The sequence below is a fragment of the Bactrocera neohumeralis genome, chromosome 6, assembly GCF_024586455.1.
Source record: "Bactrocera neohumeralis isolate Rockhampton chromosome 6, APGP_CSIRO_Bneo_wtdbg2-racon-allhic-juicebox.fasta_v2, whole genome shotgun sequence".
NCBI lineage: Eukaryota > Metazoa > Arthropoda > Insecta > Diptera > Tephritidae > Bactrocera > Bactrocera neohumeralis.
Window position 1 is genome coordinate 40,153,148 of NC_065923.1, and position 17,585 is coordinate 40,170,732.

The following is a 17,585-nucleotide window of genomic DNA, read 5'->3' on the forward strand; positions in this document are numbered from 1 at the left end:
AATGAACCACATGGTGAAAATATTAGACTACCACAGTTGTAACTAGTTCCGAACTGGTGCACTATGTATCAATTTTGAAAGAGTTTCAATGTTTACAAAGCATTCGAAGTATAATTTGAAAGCAGTTCCACAATAAATGCATTTATTTGTAGCTTTCTTTCAAATGAGCTGCTAACTGGTGTGTGTGACATCCTGCCTGCTTTGCATATGTTGGTAGCTCGTGTTTTACTTGGCTACGCCAGTCATTATTCCACTTCGTAAACTTCAGCGCTGTGTGTGCTCTAATGCGCTCCGGTGCTGAGTAGAAATTCGTAAATTGCATAAGTGAATGAATGTACTCACATCAATTCAATTAAAGTCAAATCACTAAAAGCTTACAGTTATGAATGTAAGTGTGTGTGCAAACAGTTAGTTTGCCAAATTTGTCGCAGGGATAATGGAAAGTATTTTGACTGTGAGATAAATAAATTAATTAATATTAAATAAAAGTAGCTGAAAGGACTGATATAAAATAACAAAGAGTTTTTAATACCTAAATAAGTCAAAGGAGCAGCAGGACAACATTTAAGCATCGGGCGCAATGCATACGTGGCCGACGGCAGCTTTAGTATGACCTCTAGAACTCACATGACTCCACTAATCAATTAAACAACTAAACACAGATTACTTCCAAAGACAGCAGAGTGGTTTGGCAGGGAGAAGGTAATGACCCAACAACCACCAATGGCTCTTCTCACGAGGGAGAACATTCTTATTCTTCTTTACTGGCGTATTCACCGCTTATGCGATTATAGCCGAGTTAACAACATCTCACGGGTCTTTCCAACCAACAAATGAAGCCATTAAGTGATAAAACACCAGTGGCCCTTCTCTCGAGGGACGACATTACCAAAAGGATAGCTTCACAAAGAAGTTAAAAGTTACCCTAAGCTGGAGGGCTGAATGGAAGGACTTCAAACTTGACCTACTACTAAAAGATAGCACTATTAAGTGGTACACTGACCGCTCGAAAACGTCGAAAGGCATTGGTACAGACGTTGCAGGTCCGCGTACTAAACTTTTCACACCTATGGGACGCTTCCTGAGCATTTCCTCAGCAGAAGTCTTTGCTATAAGCCGGTGTGTAAATAAATCTCCAAAGCAACTATCGCAATGAAGGTATTACTACACGCAGCGATGGTCAAGCTACACTTAGGGTGATCTCAGGTTACAAGTTTCAATCGCAAGGACGACTAAATAGCCTCTCAGGTCAAAACCAAGTGCATCTGATCTGGTCACAAACGTTTAGCCGAGAATGAAGTGACTACCGGATTGGCCCGCTCTGCAGCAGCTATCAGAAAGATAGGGCTGGAAACCTACATTGCAGTTAGTCTTCATACTATAAAGGAGCTGGGAAAAGAATCGGCAACAACTCACAGACATACGCAGTCAAACTTGCTACTGGTTGGTAACAACTTTACTATTAAAAGTGTTATCAATCTGACGAAAGCCACATACCGGCTAATTTTCTCATTTTACACTGGACACTGCAAGCTCAAGAATCACCTATTTATTATGGGTCCAGCATCCTGAACATACAGCCGTTTGAGCGACATGAAGCCGGAAAGGCCCGAGCACCTAACGCTAGACTGCATGGTTGTCTGTAGATGCATGAAAGCCCTTCGATATATAAGGTCAGTCCCATTCTTGATACATAGATGACGCTACTAAAATTAAATTCATATGATTTTTAGTTAGACCTTGATGATTAGTTTCCGGACAGTGGCTTAGGAAAATCAACCAACAAAGATTGGTACGCTAAGTGCGGTGAAATGAGCACCGAAGACGGCGAACGCAGTGGACACCCAAAAAAAGGTTGTTACCAACGAAAACATCAAAAAAGTCCAGAAAATAATTTGGGATGACGGTAAAGTGAAGTTGTTCGAGACAGCAGGCATTCTAAAGATATGAACTGAAGGGTATACATCCAATCATTCACGAATATTTGGGTGTGATAGATCTCTGTGCAAAGTGGGTGCCGCACGAGCTCTGTTTTGACCAGAAACAGTGACAACTGCATGATTTGGAACAATGTTTGGAGATGTTCAAGCGTAATAAACCCGAGTTTTTGAGTCGATATGTGAAAATGGATGTCACAGTCATCCGAGTGGACTGTACACGATAAACCCGCTCCAAAGCGTGGAAAAACCCAAGTCGGCTGGCAATGTTATAGCGTCTGTAATTTGAGAAAAAGGAAGGACCATCAACATTAACTATTACATAGAGATATTGCACCGTTTGAAGGACGAAATCGCCTAAAAACGACCGTATTTGCAGAAAAGGGAAGTACTTGCCAAGACAATGCACCATGTAACAAGTCAGTGAAAACGATAGCAAAATCGATGAATGGGCTTCGTATTGCTTTCGCATCCACCGTATTCGCCAGATCTGACTTACAGCGGCTACTTCCTGTTTTCGAATCTCAAAATAAATAGTATGAAAAATGTGTATGGAAAAGTTGGAAGGTCGCTATAATCAATATACTTATCACCTTTGAAGAGAACTATGTTGAACAATAAATAAAACGGGTTTTGTCAAAAGAATGTGTTTTACTATATCTACTAGCCCGTTGACTTTTCAATTGACCTGTTATATACTCGAAAAGGATTCACATCGCCTCATCACTGCAATGTACTTGAATTTGTCAGTGTGCTGGGCCGCTGTGAGTCCGGATGACAGAGGGGAGGGTACAGAAGACCTTAGATCGGGTTGATCGCCTAAATTTATGTCTACTACATTCTACTTCTAAAGACATGTGGAAAGAGTAAGCTACTGCCAATACTTTTGGAAACAAATTATAAAACCTCACAGGTTGGAGTGTGTTAAACCCAAGGATGCTTATCTTGATAGGTGGACCTACGCAATCAGTATTTTTGGCTTCAAAATGCAGAAATATTAATGACATCCATGCCTATCACTACAATCAAGAAGATATGTGCCATGACACATTAAAATACACTGTATGGAATAACTGAAAAACACTTGGCATTGGCAATACGTTGGGCGCTGATAAAAATTCAAATAATCAAATGGGCAAACGTAATCCATTTATGGCGCAAATAAATTTTTATCTACACAACATTAACAACGCATCATTTCCGCAAACAAAATTCAACAAATAGAAATGGAATAAATGTTAAATGAAATCAAAAGCATTGTCTGATGTCTGGGGACCAGAAAGAAATCGTCATTTGAAAACAATATAAACCTTAATGACTGTTACTTATTGGGCAATTTGTGAGTCAGGACAATGACAATGATTGCGGCAAAGACTCTACAAAAGTATACAAAATAATGTGCATACATACATACACACATACACGCAACAATAATAAGGCAAGAGCGATACTATGGGTTGCCGATTGTGTGCTGATGCGACTGTTTGGGCAGTCTTTTACATCATATTAAGCCAGCTTGTCTTCGTGCTTGTGTGTGTGTTAGCATTCAGCAGCTGAAATACCCATTTGCTTGTCAGCGGCAGCAAGCTTATCACATTCCACTCACAATCGATACAACAGGCCATGAACCATACACGAATGAAACTTCAAACAGTGCTGCTTGCCGAAGGAGGAACCGGATGGGGAAAGCACTACCATTTTTGGGTACGCAGGCACACTCCCCCTTTTACTTGTGTTTGTATATGTTTCGCATATAAATATTTACGCAATGTTTTGCTTGGAAAAGTTGACAACAGCTTCAATCCGAATGTTATCGCCCACTTAAAGAGCCGGCAGGTACGCATATCACGAGTCACTCCCACAGCCAGGCAGGACTCATGTTCGTTAATAACAGGACAGAAATGGAAACTTTAAGGCCACGTATACTAGAGATATGCATACATACTTAGTCGGTGTGCAACTGACGGTTTGAAGTGCTACCATCGTCAGCATCAACGCTGACAGCGCCAAGTGGCTGAAGAACTTACTTTACTCTACTTTACTTGGCAATGAGTACGCCATGAAATGTGTAAGTATTCGGCCGTACGGGTGTGAAATCTTTAGTATACCGATATACGTACGTACATATGTGTAAATATGTGTGTAAGGGTCGTAAAGCATCACATTGCACTATCATCACCATCGTCACTTGGATTTTCAGTGCTCGTGTCATCGAAACTCAGCGTCACTAACACGCGCTCCAGCATGTGTAAGAAATGAAACAGGAGCAAATCAAAAACTGAGGAAGAAGTCGAGAATAAAACCAACTGTGATACGATTCATCATAAGTGATTATTGTCAGGCAAGCGTGGCTATGATACGGAGATTCCTACGTTAAAGATGGGACAATGACCAAAATTTTCAAAAAACATTATTTTGCTGCTTCGTTACATCTGCCTACTTCGCTGATATCCAAGTTCTGACCATTGCACTAAAAAGGTGATTCTTCAGTACAAATACTACATTAGAGCTGGCTTTAAAATTAGTGATTCAATTTGTCGTGGAAGAGAAGAACAGTGGTCGAAAATGATAGCACAAGATGAATTGAAGATATTGTATTTGACATAATGCATGGTGAATTTCGGTTTGATTTTAATCAGAAATTATTGGATTAGCAGGTCGCCGATCATAGCCCTGGCTGCCGCTGCTCTTCTAACATACCTGCGGGGCAGGCATGGGAAGGAAGGACTCGCTGGAGAAGAGGGTTAATGGAAGAGTACACTGTCGGGAATTTTCCATCTTTTTCTAAAGCTGCTGGCACTACTGCCGAAAAGAAGGAAGAAGCCAAAAAGGAGGAGTCGGAGTCCGAGGAAGACGACGACATGGGTTTCGATCTCTTCGACAAAACAACTCAACACTAAAGTTGAGGTAGCAGTAGATTTAGGTAGTAGATTTACAGCTACGGAGCGCTGCCTCCTTGGTGACAGACTATCCACTCCGATAGTAGGGCAACGATGTTGGCCTTGAGTTCGCTAAATGTACGCCCAAACCTGTTGAAAGGTTGTTTAGACTGCCAGCCTCGAATTATTTTACGATTAGGCGGGTTTGGATGGCTGGCCATAGCGGTATTACAGAAAATTGTAGGGCTGATGGGCTTGATAGGACAGCTGCTACAGTCTCAGTAACTACGGAATGGATACGGGTCAGTCCTGCTAAGCACTCATGTTATTTTTGTTCAGTAATGTTTGGCATTACATTATGAAAAGACTTACGCCTGAACAGCGTTTATAAATCGTTCAACTTGACTATGGTAGTTCATGTTCTGTAAAGAATTTTTTTCGCTAGATTCGCTCAATTTATGATCAACATAATCGCCCTACTGAGCTTTCTATTCGCAACACTATAACCCATCTCGCGACCTAGGATTCACTATTGGATAATATTTGACCGAATAGACATCGTCAAGCATCTAGAGAGTGTACACGACGACCGAGCATAGACGATTTGTCGCCGTTCGCAGCAACTCGGACTGACGTATGGAAGGACTTGACATATTTTACGTCGAGATCTTAAATTAAAAGTATACAAAATATGTTTGTGGAAGAACTGAAGCCGCTCGACCTTCCCAAACGACATCGCTTCGCTCTATGGGCTCTTGAAAAGTTCCAAGAAGATCCGATGTTTTGGAGTCAAATTTTGTCAAGCGATGAGGCCCATTTCTGGCTCAACAGGTATGTAAACAAGCAAAATAGCCGCACGCGGAACGAAGAGCAACGTGAAGAGATTTAAGAGCTGCCATTTCATTTAGAAAAAACAACGGTTTGTTGTGGTTTGTGGACCGGTGGAATTATCGGCCTATAAATCTTCAAAATGATGCCGGTGACAACGTAATCGGCAAAGGCGACCATTATGGCGCCATGATAACCGACTAGTTGATGCCTAAACTTGAAGATCGTGATCTCGGCGACATTTGGTTTCAACAAAACGGCACCACTCTTCCCACACATCCATTTCCACTTTGGTGAGCAGATAATTTCACGTTTTGGATCGGTCGATTGGCCACCAAGATCGGACTTTTTCCTGTGGGGATATGTAAAATCTAAAGTTTATGCAAACAATCCCGGTTCGATTCAGGGCTATCACGCGTGTCGTTCGTCTGTTATCAGTCGAAATGCTCGAACGAGTCATCGAAAATTGAACTCAACGAACGGACCAACTGAGACGTAGTCGCTGCCAACATTTGACAGAGATAATCTTCAAAAAACAAATGCCAAAGAATGTTCTTTCGAATGATAATAAACATTCCTCATTAAATTTAAAATTTTTGTGTTTTTTCTTTAAAAAAGTAGGGCACCTCGAAGTACATCACCTTTTGCTACTTCAACTGCATGTTAGCTATGGTTAACTTAGCCCTAAGAAATCAATATTTGAACTCAAATAGTCTCTCTTGTGTTTCAACATAAAGTTACTCGGGTCACAGCCGCGCGCCCTTCTTGTGGAGTTAATATAACTGTAAAGCTACTTTGTGCCTTTTATCGTTGAAATATTTTGTACTTATCACTAATTAATTATTATAGCTTGCGAGTGTGTGTGTCACGCAGTAATTGTGTGTTATAAGCATTTAAGACGATTTAAAATGTGGAAACAAAAACAACATTGTAATTAGCAACCACAAGTGAGTTTCGTCTACGCCTTCGGGTACAATGGAATACATAGAATCTAACAATGTCTCCGAGGTCAAAGGCGCAATCGCAACCAAACCACAAATATACACGCACTCCTGCATACATTTGCAAGTATAACTGCAATATTATATAGCTCCCGTGTGTGTGTGTGTGCGTGTGCGAATGTATTATTGCAAGCATATCAAATGACATTTGCAAGCGTTGCCATCTCCGTACATTCGCATGTTCGCAGCGCCGAGTCAAGTTGTACGATTGAATGTTTACAAATTCCATTGCATATGTTAAGGCGTTGTAAAGCCGCATGTACAGTCATTTGTATTTCTATCAATTCCCAGTGGCTGTGTGTGCGTTTCGTACGCAATAAAGTTGCCGCTGCGTTGACGTTATTGCTGTTGTTGTGCACATTTGTTGGTATTTGTTGCGGTTGTTTCAGTGGCAGCCCATTTCTGGTTGCGAAATTAATTCGCTGACTGTTGCGGCGGCAATAATATTCGACACACAACAATAATGATTGCAATAATAACAGCAACAACCATCAGGCGTTTGCTCTAAATAACTGACTGACTGACTATGGGCAACAACAACAATAACAAGTTGGGGCACATTGCGCAGCGAGTCTGCACTTGTGGATCAGTCAATACCCACACAAGCAAAAATAATCACACACACACACATGCACATACAAATGCACATAGATGTTTGTGTGGACGGCTGGCTCGTGTGGGAGCGGTAACAATGCATAGCGCTGCATCGTAACTGTAATGACTGCTTGGCAATGCAAATGTGGGTCAATGATTTTGAAATTGTTATTTCTTTCGGTTTTCCTCGCCATAATTTATGTCAGAAGGATCAAGCTCAGATTACTCTCATATGCTTTGCCAACCCGTGTGACTGGTGGGGAGGCGCTCGCATGCACGGCGGTAATTGTTAGCATACTCTGCGGAGCAGCACCACATTAGCATTCCGCTTCAATTGATTTCGCTTCTAATAAGGAGCGCATGCAACTTGCCACAGTTCAACTAAATTGTGACAAATTTGCGGCAGTATCATGTTGATGGAATATTAAATTATGGAACGTGACTTATGGCGATCTTTGTATGAAGCAAAGAGACTCGGTGGGGGTAAGTAGACTGCTGGCGGTTATTTGTCGTTAATGTTGTTGGAATCCAACAATCTATTGGCGGTAGTTTCTGAAGGGGTCAGTAGGGTAATATTTTTTCAATTTTTTGTTTTTTTTTTGCATTTTTTGTTGCATTATACCCTTATAATTAATGTAGAAACCCACTTTATCATTGAAAGGTTTCGAAAAAAGCCCAAAAATCCAAAAATAATAATACCGCTCGACGTTTGGAGCGCTCAGAGTGCCTCACCTCAAACTTTAAGCGCGTTTTTCTCAAAACACTCCTTTTTAAACTGGCGGACATGATTCCGGTCGAACTACTCAACCGATTTGCTTAATTTTTTTTTTAAATGTTCACAAAACGCCTGGCTATCGTCCCTACTAGATTCATAATTTTTTATAATTTATTGACAATGTTATGACAAAATTTATTTAAAAAAACATGGGGAAAAATTAAAAAAAAACACGTTAATTACTTTTTTTTATTTTTCAACATTTTTTCATGATTCAGTAGGGACGATAACCATTCACGTACTTTTTAAGGGGGTATTCTGGTCTAGAAACTCAAAAAAATCGATTTTTTTTTATATTTTCAAAGTTTAACTATTCAAGAATATGTGTACAAGAAGATTTTTCAAAATTCAAATTATTTTCGGAGATATAGGCATTTTTCTGACCCGGCATCCAAACTGGTTCGGCCGGAACTAATCGAACAAAAGACTTTACGCCAAACTTTAAACGCGTTTTTCTCAAAACTGACTTTTTCGGAACGTTACCCACGATTTCTCCTCAGGTTCTACTGGACCGATTTACTTGAAATTTTTATAGAGTCTTCTTTATAGGTTTGTCTATGGTTGGAACTAGCCCCATCCCCAAATTTTTATTTTTATTATTTTAAAAAAACTCGAAATAGTCAGAAAAAGTGATCCAAAAAAGCTTTTTTTTTCAGGCAGTCGCCATTTTGTGAAAAAAAAATTTCCCACTTTTCCGTAGTTCCGGCCATTGCGACATTATTCTAGATTAATAATCTTTTTTTTTTTTGGTTTCAGATAACTAGTAGGGTTGAAATCATGGGTATGGTCACGTGGAAATTTTTAGAGACCCCCCACTTCGTCAGCTCATAATTTTTGAAATTTTTTACTTTTTTTAGTTTTTAATTTTTTTCTGTACTCTTCTAAAATTAACAAATAACTAATAAAAAAATGGATGATAAAAATATTAATTGCCTTTTTTACGACACTTAAAAAATTACCTCAAATTCATGCTTCTAGACCAGAATACCCCCTTAAGAATAAATTGGGTTTTTGTGTTTCAGATGATCCAAACATGAGAAATCGTGTCCGCCAGTGAAAAAGCGCATCTCATTCATCCAGCTATTTCTCCGACAGATGTCATCAAAAAATTCCGAAAACAATTTTTTATACACTCCACGTTATACACATGCATGTGAAAAAAGTTCTATTGTAGAATAAAAATTTCTATAAAAAAATGTCAAAAAACAGGCCAGATTACCCTACTGACCTCTTAATATGCTAGCCAAGCTTGAAAAGCGAATATTTTTTAGAATACTCACATCCGAATACAACTGACTTATTTATCAGCATTTTTGGAAAAATAAGAAGTAAGAGATTACTGACGTTGATCATCATGCCACCTAACGGTTATTTGTATCACCTAAAACTAGATACATAATAAGAGTTGTAAATGATCAAGATGAAAGACGGTCGAGAGATCTTTGAGGAGATGCCTCGTTCTGGACGACGACCTTCGACAGCTTCAACTGATGAAAAAATTCAAAACGTGAAGAAGCGAGACAAGAGAGCTCGACATCTCTTGCGAGTCAGTTCGTATGATTTTTGTGGATATTTCGGGTATGAAACGCGTTTTTACTCGACTCGTCTCGATAAAGCTGAATTTTAATACGAAAAGGGTATCATAAACAGGTTTCTTTGGACATGCTTGATCGTGCGAATTGTGATCCCACATTAATGGATAGCATCATAACTGCCGACGAGACATGGGTTTATAAGTTTGGCATGCAAAAAAGTCAACAATAATCGGAATGGAGGGAAAAGACGAGCCGAAACCAAAAAAGAACATGACAAAGCCGCTCAAAAATCAAGGTGATGCTCATTGGGGTTTGATGCTTCATGGTTTTGTTCCGGAGGATTAGACAGTCAAAAAGAAGTTATATTTGGCCGTATTCAGGTTTTGCGTGAGAACATCCGTCGAAAAGGAAATTCATGGATTTTACATGATGATAATGCACCATCGCATCGCGCCACCGTGACCGTGTGACCGAATTTAGAGTCAAAAACGCAATGAATAACATTGATCAACCACCGCATTCACCAGATTTGGCTCTGTGTGTTTTTGCTTGTTATCAAAACTGAAATCGCCGCTCCGTGGAACCTGTTTTCTGTCCATCGAAGAGATACATACAAGTTGTATAACAAAATTCGCTGAAGGAGCTGAAGGTCGTTCCAAGAAGTGCTTATGAAAGGTGTTTCGAGGACTAGAAAAATCCTTGGCATAAGTGTATTGCATCTGGTGGGGATTACCTTGAAGATAACAAAATAAATATTTTGCATTTTATTTAGAATTTCCGGCAACTTTTTTGCCACAAATCAAACATGTATTTAAACTCCTCCTCAAACGGTGTGGAAATAGATGAATTCGGATAACAACCGAATAATAATATGAATAAGGGTTACATTGGAACTTCCTAAATGCGATATAACTCTTTAAGTAAATACGACAGCATTAAACTGCACGCCACTTACAGGTCTAAGTAACCGGAACGGATTTTTATCTGGTTTCAACTCTGCACCATTCCTCCAAACTACTTCAGGAATGTTTTCTGTCACTACAACAACAAAAACAACACATCCTATCTGGCCCAGAAGAGCTTCATGGGAGTCCATGACAAAATTGGACAATAGGCGTGGCACTGCCCAACTTTAGGGCAAATTCCAAATCTTAGGTTCTACTCAATCAAAACAACCGAATTCGTATTATAGCATTTTCGTGACATTTCTATACTACGGTGCGAAAATTAGCGAAATCGGACACCTACTTCCAATATAGCGTGAGTATAAATTTCATCTGGTTCGCTTACCTTCCAGTACACAAATTAAGCTAAAATTATCATTACGGTATACGATTTGTATCTTTTCACTCTAAATTGTGAAAATCGGACCATAACTCTTCAAGCCTCCAGTAACCGTATATATGAACCTCAGTGCTTTTGGCTGACTTTTAACCGAAAATATTATTGAAGCTCGGAAAGTATATGTTCCTGATACTAGTGTATCTGTCTGTACAAATTGCATAGAATTGGGTCAGTAATTCCCTTAGCCTTCATATACAGAATATATAGATTTTCGAACTTTCAGCTGAAACCGAATATATCGGTTCTAATGCGAATGAAATACGGAGAGAATATTTCCAGTAATAGTGAACCTTTGTACCAAAAACGGATAAAATGAGGTGAAAATTTGCCTTAGCTCCATATAACTAATATAAGGATTTTCAAACATTCGGTTGACTTGAACTTAGTTTGGGCAATATGGAACTCGGACAGCACGTTTTTTCTGATAAGGATTTGTCGTAATGCCTCCCATGGACAAAATCAGGTTAATACTACCCCGAGTTCCCATATATCTAATAAAATAATATTAAACCTCCGGTTGCCCTTATATCACATATATCGGTCAATAAGTACCGCATCTTAGAAAAATTAAGTGAAAATATAATACTGGATATACTATAGTTTAATGCCGCAAAAATGTGAAATCGGTTCAAAAATTACCCCAGCCAATTTCAATTAAGTTCTGGTTAAAAAAAAGTTTCATTACCATCAGATAGAGTCTTGGTTAAATTAACTAGTACTTAACCGAGAGATGCCTGCTAACCAGACATTGAGAACACGACCATAAGACTTCAATAGTCTTACTGAAATTATAATTTAATAATTAACCGGTACTCACTTAATTCTATTATAGACCAATAGTTCGGCAATATCTCGCCCGAGTCCTGAGTAGGTCGTCTCCACAAACACCAACACCTTCGGATCGATGCGCAGCCGCGCCTCGGAACGATGATCGGGCGCTCGTGATGATTCGCGTGTGTGCTTCCCGCTAACCATTCGACAGTTGATAAGCGGAGAGGGTCGGGTGTCACGCTGAATTAAACTGTAAAACACAAATGAGAAAACAAATATATTAAATTAAAATGAATATGAGTATGACATGAGGTTGATGCAAAATGGCATAACAACAACATGCATGTGTGTGTGGTATAAATACATGTGTGCATAGAAGAGAAGTGTGTGCACCACAAAATAAACATCCAGTTAATTGCAAGTGCGCTTTGGTCTAGGTAAACAGCAAAATGATAATGACATATTTGAGACCCCATTTGGGTATAATTACAAATAAAATTGTGACCAAATCCACTCTTTCTTTAATATCTTCTTTAACTTTTTTCAATCGGTTTTATGTCGTACATGTGCTACAAGGGATTACATAGGTTTCGTCGAGCAAAAAACTGTTTGTTTTCCTTTTCAAATAAAAAATTATATATTTCATTCAAACTTTCAAAGATTTTGCGAAATTTTCATAGAAAAGTATTCAAACCCCGCGATTAAGACGTCATTTTTGGAAATCCCTCGGATACAAGGTGCCTCCGCGTTGACAGCAAAACTATTAACAGGATCGTCAAGAATAAAAATAAAAGAAAGTAAGTTCATTAACTAAGTCCATAAACTATTTATTGGACGAAGGAAAGACAAATATTGCAATGAAATAGTTTTGTACGGCTAACACCCGAAAACGTGATCAACATTTAGAAACCCCTACATTGTCTATACGGCGATCTGGACAGTATAATGGTAAAGAAAAACAAAGCATTTCTTGTGCACTTGTCCCGCATTGACAAGACTACGGTGTAAGCATTTGGGATCTCCACAGTATGACACATTGGAGGAGATATCGATAACGTGGCCACAGGGTCTGTTAAAATTCACGTCAAGCACAAGCATCCTAAAGGATGACTACTCCTCAAAGACCTAGTAACTCAACTTTTTCTGATATCGCAAACGACCAAAACTGGTCTATGCGTGACTCATTGGCCTACCAGACTAACATAACCTTACCTATAGTCAAGTTTAAGAGCTAAATGGCTTCATCAGAACAATGAAAAGACCATATAAAGGATGAGACTGTCATTTTATTTGAACGAGCTATTAGTGAGTGACTGAATAATATCACTCGGAATTGGGTGGTTGGAACCAGCAGAACTATGGACATAGTGTAATTCTAAACAAGCTCACCATTAATAAATCAGACTACATTCTGTAAACCTGGACTTCAATAGACACTTAGAGTATATATATATAAATAGACAATTTCAACAAATTGCAAATAACTGTCTGTCTGTATATATAAAAACATTACAAAATCTCGTCATAACTTAACAATTATGGCCAACATATGACAGGAAAAGAACCAACGACTTACTAAATAGGTTATATATAAAAGTGATTTACAGAGTAACAGTCTGTCCACAACAGGGCACTGGCCATTTGGAGATATCATGCTGAAACTTGAACATTTGTTGGCATCCAAAATGGGCAAAATGCCAACTGCCACGCCCACAAAATGGCGGAAACCGAAAACCTATCAAGTGTCATAACTAAGCCATAAATAAAGATATTAAAGTGAAATTTGGCACAAAGGATCGCATTAAGGAAATGTGGACGTAATTTTGGAAAAGTGGGCTGGTGAAGTTTTTTGTATATATCTCAGAAACTACTACAGCTATGTCAACCAAACTCTATAGAGTCGTTTCCTTCAGGCATTTCGATAAACAGTTCAAAAATGGAAGAAATCGGATAATAACCACGCCCACTTCCCGTACAACCTTGAATGGAAATCACTAAAAGTGCGTCGGACGACTAACAAAAAACGTCATCGAAACCTAAATTTTCAAAAAAATGGCAGAAAGAAGCTGCACCCAAGCTTTTTTTAAAAATTGCAAATGGGCGTGGCGTCGCCCACTTATGGACCTAAAACCATATCTCAGGAACTCCTCAACCGATTTCAATGAAATTCGGTATATTATGTTTTCTTAACACCTTGATGACGTGTACGAAATAGGGGTGAAATCGGTTCACAACCACGCCTTCTTCCAATATAACGCTATTTTGAGTCCCATCTGATGCCTTCTCTGTATAGTACGAGTATATACGGATAAACCAGAACCTAATGATGATAGCAGAATAAAACTTTACAAAAATACGGTATTTGAAAAATATGTAAATTACGTATAATGAAATCTCGATTATCACTTTACATGCGAGAGTATAAAATGTTCGGTGACATCCGAACTTAGCCCTTCCTTACTTGTTAAGATATCGTTTTGAAATTCTGCAAACGTCATTTTCTCTTCAAGAAACTACTCATTTGTCGGAACTGCCGATATCGGACCATTCAACATATAGCTGCCATACAAACTGAACGATCGGAATCAAGTTCTTGTATGGAAAACTTTCACATTTGACAATGTATCTTCACAAAAGTTAGCACAGGTTATTTTTTAGGACAACAATGTAATCTCCGAAGAAATTGTTCAGATCGGTTTACTATAGCATATATGTAGCTGCCATACAAACTGAACGATTGGAAAAAAGTTATTGTATGGAAAACTTTTGCAATTTACAAGATATATTCACGAAATTTGGTATAGATTACTTTCTAAGGCAACAATGTAATCTCCGAAGAAATTGTTCAGATCGGCTCACTATAGCATATAGCTGCCATACAAACCGAACGATCGGAATCAAGAGCTTGTATGGAAAACTTTCGCATTTGACGTGGTATCTTCACGAAATTTGACATGGATTACTGCTTAAGGTAATAATATAATCTCCCAAAAAATTGTTCAGATTGGATTACTATAGCATATAGATTCCATATAAACTGAACACTTATGTAGTTACTAAAAGAAATGCACCTGTGCAGGATATATGTACATATCAGCTTCGGTGCAGCCGAAGTTAACGTTTTTTCTTGTTGATGACTTAAGAAAGATATACGCCAAGTAGTCTTTCGGTTTTTGAGATATCGCTCTGAAATTTTGTAAATGTTCTTTTTTTCATAAGGAGTTGCTCATAAAAACTGACCGATCAAAATCACGTTCTTGTAAAGAATCCATTGTATTTGCGAAGAATATTCTAGCAACCGAAATTGTTTTACTTTTTCTATTTTTTCTTCATCGCTGCTTTCATATTTGAGCAAATTACATAGCTTACACTACATTGATTACTTTCCAGGGACAATACACATTGTTCGTGCTAATTGTTTAGTGGGAAAATTAACTAATTTCGTACCGCATGATGACTCCAAGGATTTACCCACTGGGTCAAATTAACTCTTTTTGCATGCACATGTGTGTGCATGTTTGTAAACAACTGTAATTGCGTGTTGTGTCGCTTAATTTATGCGTGAGTGTCGAAAGCTGTTGTTTTAGAGTTGAGTGATGAGATTGCCTTTTTCCTGCGTACAGTAGAGCACTAGCAACAACAGCAACAGCAAATGATATCAACAATAAAACAAAATTGTTTGCACACATTTGCATAAAAGTTGTCGAGCGCACACGCATACTCACACGCACGCGTGACACACGACATGTCAACACGGCGAGCGAAATCGCCGAGCGGCAGCGAATGCCCGGAAATGCAATTACTCCACAACTAAATAATAAAAATAAAAAAATATAGTAAAACCTTCAGCTGAATTAGCATAAACCTGGCAAAGTTTCGTGCACTCACTGCCGTTATACGCGCTCGTCTACACCCATATATGTACGTGTGTATGTATGTGTTTATCATATATGTACTATAGAAGCGTATGAGCGACCGTCGGCAACTGCCGTCAATATTGTGCATGTAGAGTAAAGAAGAGTACAGCGCAGAGGCACAAAGCGAGCGAATTTAACTTTTTGCTGTTTTTGGCAGCAATTTCGGCTTTTGTGATTTTATGCTTTTATTGCCTCATTTACGGCGCAAAGAAACTTTTACGTTTTTTTGTTTTTGTTTTGTTGGCCATTATTGTTGTTGTTCTGTTGTTTTAACTTAGCTGCTAATGCGGTTGCATTGTGCGCTTTTCATTTAAAATAACGTTACACCTTGCCCGGCAGCATGTGTGTTTGTGGTTTTTGTATGTAGTAAGTGTATGCGCAGTTTCCGGTTCCGCACTTTGACACCTGACTGTATAGATATGTGGTTTCATGCTCTTTCGTATGCCTTTTGTACAAGTGACTAACACAAAATGTGCAATGTGTTTTTATACCTTGAAGGGAGTATATGAAGTTTGCCGCGAAGTTTGTAACACCCAGAAGGAAACGCCGGAGACCCTATAAAATATATACAATCAGCGAACCAGTCGTTTAGTTTTTGAGATATGGATTTGAAATCTTGCACACCTCCTTTTCTACTAAAGTAGCTGATCATTTGTCGAAACCGGCGAAATCGGACCACTATAGCATATGGCTGCCATACAAATTGAACGATCGGACTAAAGTGCTTGTATGGAAAGCTCTTTTATTTATCGAGATATCTTCACCAAACATGAAATGGACTATTGTCGAAAGCAATCGTGCAATTCCTGAAAAAATTGTTCAGATCGGACCACTATTACATGTGGCTGCCATACAAACTGAACGATCAGAACTAAGTTCTTGTGTGAAAAACTTTTGTAGTCGATGAGATATCTGCACGAAATTTGGTAAAGATTATTGTCTAAGTTAACGCTATAATATCTGAAGAAATTTTTCAGATCAAACCACTATAACATATGGCTCCCATACAAACTTAAAGATCAGAAGTAAGTTCTTGTATGAAAAAATTTTTTGGTTGACGAAATATCTTCACGAAATTTAGCATACATTATTGTCCAAGGCCTGGCTAAAGTATAGTATATGCAGAAATTTTCCAGATCGAACCACTATAACATATGGCTATCATACAAACTGAAAGTTGAAAATTAAGTTCTTGTAAGAAAAAATCGGAACTTGCTAAGGGTATTCTTACTTCGTTGTAACCTAGGTTCACATGTTTTCTTGCTTGCTCTTTTGTTGTTGATATTTGGTACAGTTTTCGCTCATAATGTGTCTTGTTGCAACTCTGCGGTGCAAATGCAAGCATTTTATGGCACAATTTTTTTGTCTAAGTGCGTGTGTTCTTGCTTTTATGCAAATTTTTGTTAATGCAAATTCATAGCAAAAAGTTTAATTTTTCTCGCTGCCAAAGTTCGCAAATGCCACTGTAATTCTTTAGAGATATAAAACAAAATTCACACTACACATACCCAAAAGGAAATTCGTTGTTAAGTAAAAACAAGAAATAACGTTAACTTCGGCTGCACCGAAGCTAATATACCCTTCACAGGTGCATTTCTTTTAGTAACTACGTGTTCAGTTTGTATGAAATCTATATGCTATAGTTATCCAATCTGAACAATTTTTTCGGAGATTATATTATTACCTTAAGCAGTAATCCATGTCAAATGCGAAAGTTTTCCATACAAGAATGATTATCGTTCGTATCAGCTAATGCTATAGTGAGCCGATCTGAACAATTTCTTCGGAGATTACATTGTTGCTTTAGAAAATAATCTATACCAAATTTCGAGAAGATACCACGTCAAATACGAAAGTTTTCCATACAATACCGATCGTTTAGTTTGTATGGCAGCTAAATGTTATAGTGGTCCGATATCGGCAGTTCCGACAAATGAGCAGCTTCTTGAAGAAAAAATGACTTTTGCAAAATTTCAAAACGATATCTTTAAAACTGAGGGACTA

The 17,585-nt window shown here is 38.4% G+C and overlaps 1 protein-coding gene across 3 annotated transcripts in view; it reads right to left on the reverse strand.

Moving 5' to 3' along the window:
• Positions 1 to 17,585, reverse strand: part of LOC126763573 (bifunctional heparan sulfate N-deacetylase/N-sulfotransferase) — a 294,385-nt gene that overhangs the window by 65,495 nt on the left and 211,305 nt on the right. For all 3 annotated transcript variants that reach the window (XM_050481213.1, XM_050481214.1, XM_050481212.1), the window contains one exon: positions 11,711 to 11,914. In XM_050481213.1, the coding sequence (XP_050337170.1) occupies positions 11,711 to 11,914 (204 nt within the window). The remainder of the gene's footprint in view (positions 1 to 11,710; positions 11,915 to 17,585) is intronic.